We start from the raw sequence: 12459 nt of genomic DNA, 5'->3' as shown, positions 1-12459 counted from the left end.
AGGACAAGGCCCTCACCTTTTGCCCTGGCACTCGCCAGCCACTGCAGGAGCACGACTGCTGTCCCTACAGCTGTGGCTGAGGAACGAGGATGGGAGCTGGTCCACATGCAGTACTCTCTCACTGAATTCCAGCAACGACTACCTTCATCAAGCAGTCCCTAGCGGCTGTAACTGTCTGATCAGATTTTAGAGTTCTGAAATCGTTGGTTCTGATCATCTTTTCTAGTTTAACGGTCATTTTGGTGGAGGGACTAACCCCGGAAGCGTCCTACTCTGCCATTTTCCAGGTCACGGTGGAGCACAGTGGAGACTCCGGGCTCTAGAGTGGACATAGGTTGTAGGAAGTCATTCTTTGCAAGGTGGTTTTTGAGGTGTGGGGCTGTCCTGCCTTTTTTTCTTCCTCTATTTATCTCCATGACTCTCAGTCTCTTTCTCTGGGCAACTCCTACAACCCTACGGCGTTCGTGGTGTTCATGCATGGTCTTGAATCCACTGGAGAAATCATCTATGGCATTGCCAACTGGCCCAACATCCACACCAGCCTATGCCTGTTCACTGGCTGGATGCAACAGAGACCACACAGGATAAGGAGGACAGTCCCAACCAAGGATGCTGACAAACCACAAATCCATCCTGATTTGGGGTTGCTGACGTCAGTGCCCCACCCCAGTCCTCAGAGATCCCGCTGTTCTGACCCCCACTATAAATGACAGTGTTAGTTTATCCGGTAGGGTTCAAGTCTTGCAGATAAACAAAGGCGCTCTTTGCAGGAAGAATGTCCCAAAGACGTGCAGATCACCTCTCAGGAGTCCAGGGAAAAGGCAACATCTCCCTTTAAGCAAGATCTATCCTCTACCAGACACCCTCCTTCACGGGGTTGTTGTAGAGAATTCAGTGCAGGCATGTGTGTAAGGCACTTGCACGTGCCTGGCCCAGGGCAGTCCCCTGTGAGGGCGTGCCAGCACTGCTGAGTGCTTAGTGTGTGGCGAGCAGGGTGCTCAGAGCTTACAGATGCTCGCTTGAGCCTCACAACAGCCCTGTGAGGTGGGCACTACTGCTTTATTTCACACTGGAAGTGGTTGTCACTCAGAGAATAGCGGACATAAGGTCAGGGTTACTCTGAGGGAAGGGGACTCCAGACACCATGATCAATCACCAAATGCTAATCAATTTGTTGTGATTTGATGCCCCCACCCTGGAGAGGGTGGGGCGGACTTTCATCAACCCCCTCGCTCAACCCTCATCATTGAGATTCTCTCCAAACCTCCCCCGACCCCACCATCCCCTCAGGCTCTCTCTGTGTCCTCCCCTCTCCCTGTCCTCTATCTCCCCACTGCACCCAGCTGGGGCCCCCACCCACCTCCAACTCCAGCTGGTCTGGTGCAGCCTCAGTGCCCGTGTGTATGACAAGAACAGGGGTGGGTCTGAGATTTTCCTACCTGCAAACAATTAAGTTAGCCCGTCACGATTTATAGACACTGGCGGAACACACCATACTCCTGGGTCAGAGACAAAGGACAGATTACTCACAGCATAGCGGGAAACACGACCTTCAGGTTCACATCAATTCCCCTTGCCCCCCAAGTCCTGTAGGATGATCAGAGAGGCCCTGGTGGGTGCTGTGCACACAGTGATTTATGCATAAGCCACGTGGAATTCGAGCTCAGGAATCCTCAACCTCATAAGGGAGCTGCCAGCAAACCTGTCCAACCTTGGCCCTGGAAGGAGACATTATCTTTATCATCCTGGATCAAAAACAGAACCGCTCTGGAGGGACGTAGTCTATTTACTATCCTGAACAGCGGACAATGAATCTGTTGCAAAGACATTATCTTTATTATCCAGGACAGTAAACAAATCTGTTCTGGAGAGACACGTTATTTTTATTATCCTGGACAATAAACAAACCTGCTCTGATGGAGAGACCATCTTGCACACTGCCTACTAGAGAAGCATCCGTGAGAGAGAGGTCCAGTTCAGGAAAGATGTTAAGGGCTAAGCTTTGATGTCCAAATGTGTCCGTGACTGTGTGAGTGCGTGCACACCCGTGTCTTAATTGTCTATATTCATATACACACACGAACGTCTGTGTTGTGATGCTTGAAGCTGCAACCCAAGTACATGGGAGTGAATTTAGCTGAAAGTGCCGGCTATACCAGTATCTACGTTTGGCAGTCTGGTTGTGCATGTATGACCTTGTTTGGCCACATTCGTGTCCTTGAGTTTGACTGAGATGTCCAGACTCTGAGGTCAAAACTGTGTGTCGTATGTGTTTGGCCACATCGATTTGATGTCCACGACAGGTCGGTGACCTGGGATGACTGGTTCCAAGTGACCACCTGTCTGAACCCACATCCACGGTTCCTATCTCAACGCCCAATCACAGGGAACTTGTTGCCTTCCCCCTTCCTCTCTGTCCCGCAGATCCTACAGAAAATGGGGTAAGGTGAGACAGGAAAGTTCTGGAGAAAAGAGGCGGCAGTTGCAAAAGCTAGAGAGAGGGCAGAGATTTGCAAATAAAAATCAGAGACTTCTGCAGGAATCGGTGGAGGCATCTGTGAAGAATATGCAGGGAGGGCAGGTGCAGGGATGGGGCAAGGGCTGAAGAAAAAGCCTCTGTCCTCAGGGGTCCTCCCCCACCTCTCCCGGTGACCCAGGACAGTGACGAGCTCCTGGAGGGTGAGGAGTGTGCATCCCACCCCCAGCCACAGCAAGGGGTCCCCTTCAAGTGTGGATACGGCAGTGCTTCCCTCATCCCCCCACACGGAGTGCTGTCTGAGACCCAATGCCAGACCCGGGATGAAGGCAGGTCCAGTGGGGGCATAAGTTGGGTTCAGAAAGCGTGCCTTTGGGGTGGCAGAGCTGGGGTCTGGACGGCTGGTTTTGAAGGAGTCCTGGGTTCTGAAAGAGGAAGAAGTTATAGGTCCCGGCCCCATGTGAAGAGGGCTATGGGACCCAAACTCTTAGGTTCTTGAGAGAGAACAGAGGAGACTGGTAATGTGCCCTTTCCTGAAGTCCTGATGGGCAAGGACTCATCATCTCCTCTACATCTTGTGACTAGGACTATCCAGGGCCCCTGATGAACACCATGGGTTGTGCTGCAGTATAGGGCGCAGGCTCGACTCCTGCGAGGTCAGAGCCCAGGGTGTCATCAGTTAAGAAGAGTGATGGAGGTTGGTTTGAGAGTTGGGAGGGGACTGGATCTGGGTTTCCCTGGGTCAGAGAAGATGCCAGGGTGGGCTTGTGGATGGAGCAGGAAAAGCAGTTAAAATGGGGGTGGGTTTGGAGCAGGATTAGAGATGGGGACAGGATTGTGCTGGGGTTGGGTTAGGGACTGACAATGGTGCAGTTGGTTTGTGGTGGCACCATTGGGGTTGGGGATGGGTTTGCTTTGCTTTCGGTTGAGACGTATGTGTGGGTTGAATTGGGAATGGGAGTCAGTTTGGTTTCCAGTGCAGAAGACACAGAGATAGGGGTTGATAGAATTGGACGCGAGGACAGGCAGGAGTTTGGTTTGATTTTGAAAGGTGAAGACGTGGGGAGTTAGGCTGGGTTGGGTTAAATTGGACTGGTTGAGTTGAGTTGGATCAGGATTGTGTGGATGGGTTTGGGCTGGTCTGAGCTAAACTGGATGGCGCTGAGTTGCCTTGGATTTAGGTGTGTATGGTGTGGTTGGTTTGGGTTGGGTTAAATTGGGTTAGGTTGTGCTGTAGTTGGTTGAATTCGCTGGGCTTCTGTGGGTTGGTTTGGATTGGGTTGGTTGAGTTGGATCGAGTTTTGGTTGTGGTTGTAGATGGGAACAAGATGGAGGCACTGGATCAAGGAGGTCCTCACTCAAGCTGAGGCACACCTCTTTCCACTTGGTGATTCTGGTAACCTTTGGTATGTATGTGAGGGAGTGTCAGAGATCCGGCCACTGGCTGAGCATATCCTTCTACCCTAGTCCTTAAGGTTTTAAACTGTGCTTATCTGTGCCCACTTCCATCTCACTAACTATCTTAGGATCTTCTGTTTTCTCATGTAGGAAAGAAGGAAGATTTTACCAAGCTCTTGACACACAGCTGGGCTGACCCCACGTGACCTCTTCTGGTTGTACTGAACAGCAGAGATAATCAACGTGCTGGAAGCCTAGAAAACCTAATCAGATTAACAATGGAGGCCACGGGAGGATAATTCCTGATTCTCCTCTGAGACCCCACAATGGGATTTTCAAGGCCACCTCAATCTTGAGGTACACAAACCTGGCTCTTGAGCCCTAAATATCTTATTTACAGAGTAGGGCACCTTAGACTTTGCAGGGATCATGCTCTTGTCCCGGGAGGGCACATCATCCAGAATCCTTGGGAACTCAAGGTCCCAGATCTGGAGACTAAGGAGTGGATGTCATGTGGACCCCAGCCTTGTTTTGGAGGACATTGGATTTGGGAATGCTAGGGAACTTGCTCTGGGTGACGCCAGGACCTGTGGTTCTGGGGGTGCTACGATTATGGATCTTTGAGACCCCAAGGGCTTGTATTGAGAGGATCAATAGATTAGAGAACTAGTTTCTTAGCCTGAGAGAGCAAGAATCGGGGAGTTCTGAAGGCCAAGTCTTCTATTTCAAGGGACACAGAAAGTGGGAGTGCTCTCCTATCGGCTCAGAGCATAGCAAGGGTGAGGGGGTCTCAGAGCCCCACTGCTGGTACGTCAGGGGACACTAGGTCTTGGGGGTAAGGCGTATGAGGCATGGTATCAGGGTCAGTGATACCCTACTATTTCTGTCCCTCCCACTGGCACTTGTCACCAACGTTGTCCTCAAGAGCAAGCCCCCAGGAGCTACATGCGCTGCCCCATCTGGTCTTAGCCCCCAAAACGCACCCAGGGTAATCTAAGACCTACAGGAAAACAAGTTCTGGCTCTCCCTCCCTTCAACAGCCTTGCACATGGGAGGAGGTGTCCAGCTCCCAGCCAGCAGGCGCAGGCCCTTGGCCAGCATCCGGGTGCCTGCGGGGCAGGGGTGGGGCCCTGGGGGAAGGAGAGCTTTAAAAGACTCCCCAGGGAGGCTCTCCAGCTCAAGGCTCACCGCCTGCCTGCCCTTGGACACCTCTGTCACCATGTGGTTCCTGGTTCTGTGCCTCGACTTATCCCTGGGCGAGACTGGTGAGACGGAGCGGGGGATGCGGGATGGGGAGCGGGCCCTCACCTCCTCATATGTCCTTCCCTTCTCCCCCAGCACCCCAGCCTCATCCCCCAACCCACGGCCCACCCCAACACAGCCCTGCAACCCACAGTCCATCCCAAGTACCAGGCTCCCCCTGTCTCCCCAGCTCCATCCTAAAAACCTATCGCAGCCCCTCCACCTTCATCAAATTCCTCACAGTCCTTATTCCACACTAAGTCCCTGCTCCCTCCCAGGGGCTCCTAGAACCTTCTCCCTGCCCCCAGCCACTTTACCAAAGAGGCAAATTCTGGGCCATCTCTGTCTCTCTTTCAGGTCTCCCATTCTTCCAAGGTCTTCTCCCAATCCCACGGGTCCCTGGGACCCTCATCATCCCCCTCTACCACCTAGTTCTCTATGGCTCAGTGATCTGGCTCCTGAGCTCATGAATCCTACCAGGTCCCAGTGATATTTCCCATCCAGCTGTCAGCTCTCAACCTTGTCCCCCAGACCTGGACCTCTGGCTGCTAATCCTGCACCCGAACATGCAAATTCCTCCAGACACTCTTGCTTCTTCTCAGCCACGCTACTTGACCTGTGACTCCACGTGGGCTCCCCACCCTGGTATGGGGGTTCTGAACATTTCCCCTCCTTCATTGAATCTTTGCTCCAGACCCCTATCCAGCACTGCCAGTCTTCTCCTCAAGAAAAATATCCAGACACTCCCAACAGCAACTTCTCTCTCACAGAAAATCCATCACTCCCTCGCTTCAGGTCTTCTCCAAAGCAAATCCCTTCTTTTAGCATCTCTGCTTTTCCAGGACCCTCAAGAGCCCCAATACTTTACAAGCCCCGTTGTCCTGCCCTGACCTCCCTTGGGTTCCCCAATAGGTGATTCTAGGATTCCACGTCAAGCAGGGCCTTGAGTCCACCCTACATCCACTTGGCCCCCACGTCCCTCCCTTCTCCATTCCTGCCCTTGGAGCAGACTAAATGAACCATAAATCACTCCATGACCCTCATCCCCTTTAAAAACAAAGATCCCAATCAATATCCTATCCCATTGATTATCACTCACCCCTCCCTGCTCAGCCCTGGCCCCAGCCTGACCTGAACTGTATCCCCCAGAACCCTCACCCCATTGAAAGCCATTCCTGGTTCACAGGACCCCAAACCTCCACAGGATTTCTCCCAGTCTAAGCTTTTCATTCGCTCTTTGACTTAGAACCCCAAATTCTCCCAACTCTCCCAGCCCCAATCCAGGCACCGTAAATCACACCCAGATTCCCCAGCTCAGACGCTCTTCTTGGCCTCTCGGACCTGATTCCCCAAATCTGCATCCTTTTAAGAACCTGGAAGCCCAACGCTGGCCCTAAACATTCACAGCCTGAGGTCCCCTTAACCTCCCAAATCCTCCCTGCCCCCAGCATCTGGGCTGCTCTCTTGGGACCATTATCCCTGGTTTTCAGAATCTCTTTCTGCTCTCAGAATTCACAGCTTCCTCTCCCTCAGTCCAAGACCCCAAGTCACCCCCAAAACACCCGACTCCCACACCACATGCTGCTCCAAATGCTGCCATGTTGTCTCCTACCCTGATCCCTGGGGTCGACTCTGCTCTCTGCATAAAATCTCCTCACCCAGAAACAACCAATATCCCAAAATCCCAGGCACGGTTCAGGAATTCCAGGTCCTTCCCAACACCCATTGCCCATGTTCCCAGACCCCCAGCCTGGTCCTCTGCCCCCATGTGCCCCTAACCCCACCGCACAGCTCCCTCTTCTAGCCCAGCCCCCCAGCCCCATGGCTAACCTCCACCCCACTGACCTAGCACCCCTTTCACAGGCGCCCTGCCCCCCATCCAGTCCCGGATCATAGGAGGCTGGGAGTGTGAGAAGCATTCCAAACCCTGGCAGGTGGCTGTGTATCATCAAGGGCACTTCCAGTGTGGGGGCGTTCTGGTGCACCCCCAGTGGGTGCTCACAGCCGCTCACTGCATGAGCGAGTGAGTAGGGACAGAAGGTCTGGGGGGGGTTGGTGGCATCTGTGCTCCCACAGGAATGGTCAGCCAGGACCATTGCCCTGGGATAACCTCAGGGGAGGCTGGGGGCTGAGGGAGAGAAGGGTGGCACTGGTCCAGGGCCCATGGAGAGAGGCAGGGCTGGGACTGGACGGCCCCAGGGAAGCCCTGCCATGGCTGCCTGGTCTCTCTGTGTCTCCCCATGTAACTGTCTCTCTGTCTTCCTGTTTCTCCCTCTGTACTGTCTCTGTTGTGTCTCTCTCTGTGTGACTATGATTTGTCTCTATTTCCCCCTCTCATCTGTCTCCATGTCTCTGTGTCTCTCCCTGTCTCTGTCCATCTCTGGGTCTCTCAGCTGCCATCTCTGTCGCTGGGTGTCTCACCCTCCATCTCTCTGCCCCATCTCTCTCTCTCTCGGGGTCTGCCCCACTCCCTCTACCCCATCACCGCTGAGCACACTCACCCCCAGGATGGGACTGCAGGGACCCCCAGAGAAAAGGAAGGGATCATCCCAACATGGCGGGGTGGGGGAGACTTCTCACGCTGCCCAGCCCCTCTCTCCAGGACAGTTGTCCATCCAGGGGGACACAGGGGTGGAAATTAATAAAAGAAACCCCAACTAAATTGGAGTGGCGAAGGCCTGTAGGGGGAGCTCCCACGCCCTATCACACATCGTCAGTTACACCAAAGGATGCCTGCATCTTGGACAGGAAGTAAAACCACTTTGCTACTGAGGGAAGATTTCTCTCCCCACCTGGCAAGAGTCCAGCCAATGAGAAGTGCTGCAGCTCAGCCAATGAGAAGCGCCACAGCTCAGCCAATGAGAAACGCCACAGCTCAGCCAATGAGAAATGCTGCAGCTCAGCCAATGAGACGCTGTTGCCACCCTGAACTGTTACTTTCCCCCAATGGACTTTCCTTTAGAACAGCCCCTCCCTCCTCCCCCTGCCCCACCTCCCGCCCTCCCCCCTCTTCTCTCTCACTCTGTGTCCCCATCCCTGGCCTGGTCTCCTGTTTCTCGTTTGCTCTTTTTACTTCCTCCGTACTTACTCACTTTCTCTATTTCTCCTTCTCCTGCCTCTTCACTCTTTGCTTCTTCCCTGTGATGAGTTCTCACTGTCTCTTTTTCTCATCCTATCTCTTAACCGCTCCTTCTATTTCTCATTCTTCTCTGTGTCTTTTTCATTCTATCATTTTAACCTCTCTTTTACTCCATTTCTCTCCAGATCTGCCTCTTTCACACTGTCACATTTCTTTCTTTCCTCCCTCACTGTCTCTATTTTTCCTCATGACTCTTTCTTCTCTCTTCATGATCTTTCTTACCTCTCTCTTTGTTTTTCTCACTGTTTCTCTTTCTCTCTTCGGGACCCTCCCCAGGCTCCCCTGCCCCATCTCCCTTCTCCCCTCCTCTCTCCTCCTCATTCCCTCCATCCCTCTTTCTCCCCAGCGATTACCAGATCTGGCTGGGGCGCCACAATCTGTCTGAGGATGAAGACACAGCCCAGTTCCACCAGGTCAGTGACAGCTTCCTAGATCCACAATTCGACCTGAGCCTCCTGAAGAAGAAACACCTGCGCCCTTATGATGACATCAGCCACGACCTCATGCTGCTCCGCCTGGCTCAGCCCGCCCGGATAACAGACGCTGTGAAGATCCTGGACCTGCCCACCCGGGAACCCAAACTGGGAAGCACCTGCTACACCTCGGGCTGGGGCCTGATCAGCACGCTTACAAGTACGCCAGGGCCGGACACACCTCGTGGAGCCCGGACAGCGGGTCTGAGGGGGGAGGCTGGGGGCCCAGACAGTGGGGTCTGAGGGAGGAGGGGACTGAAAAGCCAGGTGCGACTGGCCACAGCTGTGTCTCTCCATTGCCCATAGACAGAGGCTCAGGCACACTCCAGTGTGTGGAACTCCGACTCCAGTCTAATGAGAAGTGTGCCCGAGCCTACCCAGAGAAGATGACCGAGTTCGTGCTGTGCGCTACCCACAGGGATGATAGCGGAAGCATCTGCCTGGTGAGCCGCCCTCTCCTGCTAAGATGCTGCAGCTCTGGGGGAGTGGACCCAGACTCAGGGCCGGGGTGTGAGTGCCTAACCAGGCATTGTCTCTCCTGCTTCCTGGCTGGAGCTGCCCCCCAGTGTCTCGGCTCCCTCCCCCATATGCCTGCCCTTCCCACACCCCCATCCGGGCACCATCAGCATCTCACTGCTCCACGTCATAGTTCCCCCATTCCTTCCTTCACCATGTGTTTACTGAGCATCTACTACCTGCTTGACACTGGCCCAGCCCCTGGGAAGACAGCAGTGATCAGACGGAGAACAGCCTCCACCGTGGAGCTCTTGTTCTGGGGAGGGGAGACAGACAGACAGACATAGTGAACATGGCACAGAAGTGATGGTACTTGTCAGGAGGTGAGGGAGCTGTGGGGGCGGGAGGAGAGAGAGCAGAGCCAGGGAGGTGGCTGGTGTGATGAGAGGGGTGACCTCGAGCAGAAGGTGAGGCTGAGCAGACACCTGCGGCAGGTGAGGGTGAGCCGCGTGCTGTCTGGGGGAAGAGCAGAGGGAACAGCAGGTGCAGAGGCCCCGAGGGATGTGGGCCTGGTGTGTGTGAGGCCCAGCGAGGCCAGTGTGGGTGCAGCCCAGCGAGCAGGGGAGAGGGCGGGAGGTGACGGCTCGGGGAAGAAAGGGCCTGTCCTGCGGGGCCTCCCTGGGTCCAGGGGAGGACTTTGCTCTTCCTCTGAGGGGCCCGGGAGCTGCTGGTGGTGCTGAGCAGGAGCAGGACAGGGTCTGGCTTGGGTGTTCACAGGTCCCTCTAGCATCCGTGTGGGGTCAGCGTGCAGGGGTGAGGAGAGGCAGGGGGCCCAGTAGGCGGTGAGGATGGGGCTGCCAGGGTGGTGGCAGGGACTAGGGGAGACGGGGTCCATTCTGGATACCTCGAAAGGGAGCCCACAGGATTCGCTGACCGAGTGTGAGTGGGAGTGAGAGGCCGCGAGGACTAAGGATGATCCTGAGCTTTGTCCTGAGTGTCGGCTGAGCAGCCCCAAGGAGACGCTCACACCCCCCACCACACACACACACACACACTCACCAAGTCCTACTTGAGCCCAGCGTTTCCCACCCAACCTGCTCCTTCTCCTCCCCCGGTTCCTCAGTCCACCAGCAGCTCTCCCTCTGGTCCCTCCCTCCACCCTCGTCCCTCCTGCCCCCTGACTCTCACTGACGTCCCTCCTTTCTGTCCCATCGTCTCAGCCCCAGATCAGGCCTTGTTCCCACCTGGACCCTCACCCCAGCCTTCTTCACACGCTCTTGGCCCTCAGTCTCTCTGTCCACTCCGTCCCCACCTGGCCCAGGGGGTCATTCTAATCTCAGAACTGGCCTTGCCCCTCCCCTGCTCACCCACCTTCCATAGCTCCCCAGTGCCCCGGGGAGAGAAGAAAGCTTCCTGGGAGGGATGACAGCGGAGATGAGCCCTGAGGGAGGAAGAGTCCCGGAGATGGATCCTGCTTCTCCTCCCCTGACCTGTCTGCAGGGACCATCCATGGGCAGAACCTGGACCCTGCATCCCATCCCCAGGGGCCAGGATGTGAGCTGCCCTCCCTTCCCTTGAAATCCCTTCCGCCCTTCCCTGGGAGTGGTCTCTGGGGATAACTGTCTCTTTCCCCATAGCTGGGGTGGTCGCTGTGTGTGATCTGTGACCCCAGGTCTGAGAGGTGGGGCCCCACTGACTCTTCTCGCTCTCTCTCTTCCTCTTCGGTCCTAGGGTGACTCAGGGGGCGCGCTGATCTGCGACGGTGTGTTTCAAGGAATCACGTCATGGGGCTACAGCGAGTGTGCCGACTTCAACGACAACTTTGTCTTCACCAAGGTGATGCCCCATCTGAAGTGGATCAAGGAGACCATAGAGAAAAACAGCTGAATGCCCGGCCCTCCTGCTAACACAATTAAAATAGAATATTAAGCAAGTCCTAGCATCATCTGTCTTTTCTAGATGTGGAGCCCCCAGAAGCTCAGGACCCACCTGGCCAAAGCTAGACCCTCCCAGCCCTCCTGATGTGTGTCCTGAGCTGTGGAGTCGGGGTGGGGAGAAAGGAAGGGTGAGAGACAGGTGTAGACCAGTGGTTCTCAAATGGACACAGTTTTGTCCCTCCCTCTCGGGAAACATTGGCAGTGTCTGGAGACATTTCTCCCACAGGTTCTGCAAGGACACAGGCAAGGAGGTGGATGGCCACGTTCTCTGTGGCGGTGGAGGGATGGAGGCAGGACAGGTGTCCATTTTGGGAGAGGGGACAGTGACATGTGGTAGATGCTTCCTATGGAGCAATAAGCAGAATTTGGGAGTGAGATGCACCAGACACACACACAACAAGGATGGACCTTAAAGCCTGGCTATATTGGTTTCCTAGAGCTGCCATAACTAAGTACCACGCCTTGGGTACCTCAAAACAACAGAAATCTATTCTCTCACAGTTCTGGAGGCTGGAACTCCATAACCAAGGTATTGGCAGGGTTGTTTCCTTCTCAGGGGTTCATAGGCAGAATCTGTCCACGCCTCCTTCTAGCCTCCCTTTGTTCCAGCATTCCTTGGCATTCCTTATCTTATGGTAGCATAACTCCAGTCTCTGTCTACATGTCCACATGGCCATCTTCCCACTGCATCCTTGTCTCTGTTTTCTCTTCTTACAAGGCCATTAGTCATTGGGTTAGGTGCCATCCTAATCCAGGATGACCTCATCTTAACTCATAACATCTACAAAGGCCCCTGTCTCCAAGTATGGTCACATTCACAAGGAGCAGGGGTTAGGCTCTGGGCTTATCTTTAGTTGGCTTCCACTTTCTTGTATCCAGTCAGACAACTGGCAGAGGTTGGTGTACACATTGAGTTTGTTGAGTAGGTCACACAGAAATGGTCCCAAGGATATGAAGCCCTGAAGGAAACTATCACAGTCCAGGATGCCCCCAGGGTCACCCTTGGGAGAGAGTGAGAGGGGAAGTGAGTCACTGAAGTGAGAGACTTTCAGAAGGAACAGGGCAGCCGAATATACACAAGGACAAAGACTCAGGGACACACACGGAGACCCAGGCACGGAAAGAGAGACAGGTTTGTAAACAGAGGCAGCATTGGTCACCCTCCCTTTAAAAAACCAGCCTCAGGAGAGACATCAGCAAAATGACAGAGTAGGCAGCTACGGACACCCATTAATCAACAGAAAGATTGAAAACAAGCAGACACCATCAGAACCAAGTATGTCAGAACTCTGGAACAGTCAAAGGTTTACAGCAACCAAGCGAATGCTGAGTCAAGAA

General features: G+C 54.3%; 1 protein-coding gene across 2 annotated transcripts; it reads left to right on the top strand.

The window, feature by feature from the left end:
- Positions 1-5093: 5093 nt before the first annotated feature.
- On the top strand, positions 5094-11117 carry LOC123275590 (kallikrein-1E2). Of its 2 annotated transcripts, none has more exons than XM_044758879.2 (5): positions 5094-5139; positions 6980-7139; positions 8602-8888; positions 9035-9171; positions 10916-11117. In XM_044758879.2, exons 1-5 carry the CDS (start codon positions 5094-5096, stop codon positions 11069-11071), a joined length of 786 nt encoding a protein of 261 aa, XP_044614814.2. In that variant the 3' UTR covers positions 11072-11117. The 2 variants fall into 2 exon arrangements, with proteins under 2 accessions (XP_044614814.2, XP_070354389.1); XM_070498288.1 differs by having other exon boundaries at positions 8602-8912; positions 9047-9171.
- The last annotated feature ends 1342 nt before the right edge of the window (positions 11118-12459 follow it).

The sequence above is a fragment of the Equus asinus genome, chromosome 26 (assembly GCF_041296235.1).
Source record: "Equus asinus isolate D_3611 breed Donkey chromosome 26, EquAss-T2T_v2, whole genome shotgun sequence".
Taxonomy (NCBI): Eukaryota; Metazoa; Chordata; class Mammalia; order Perissodactyla; family Equidae; genus Equus; species Equus asinus.
This window is presented reverse-complemented; position numbering and strand designations above follow the sequence as displayed.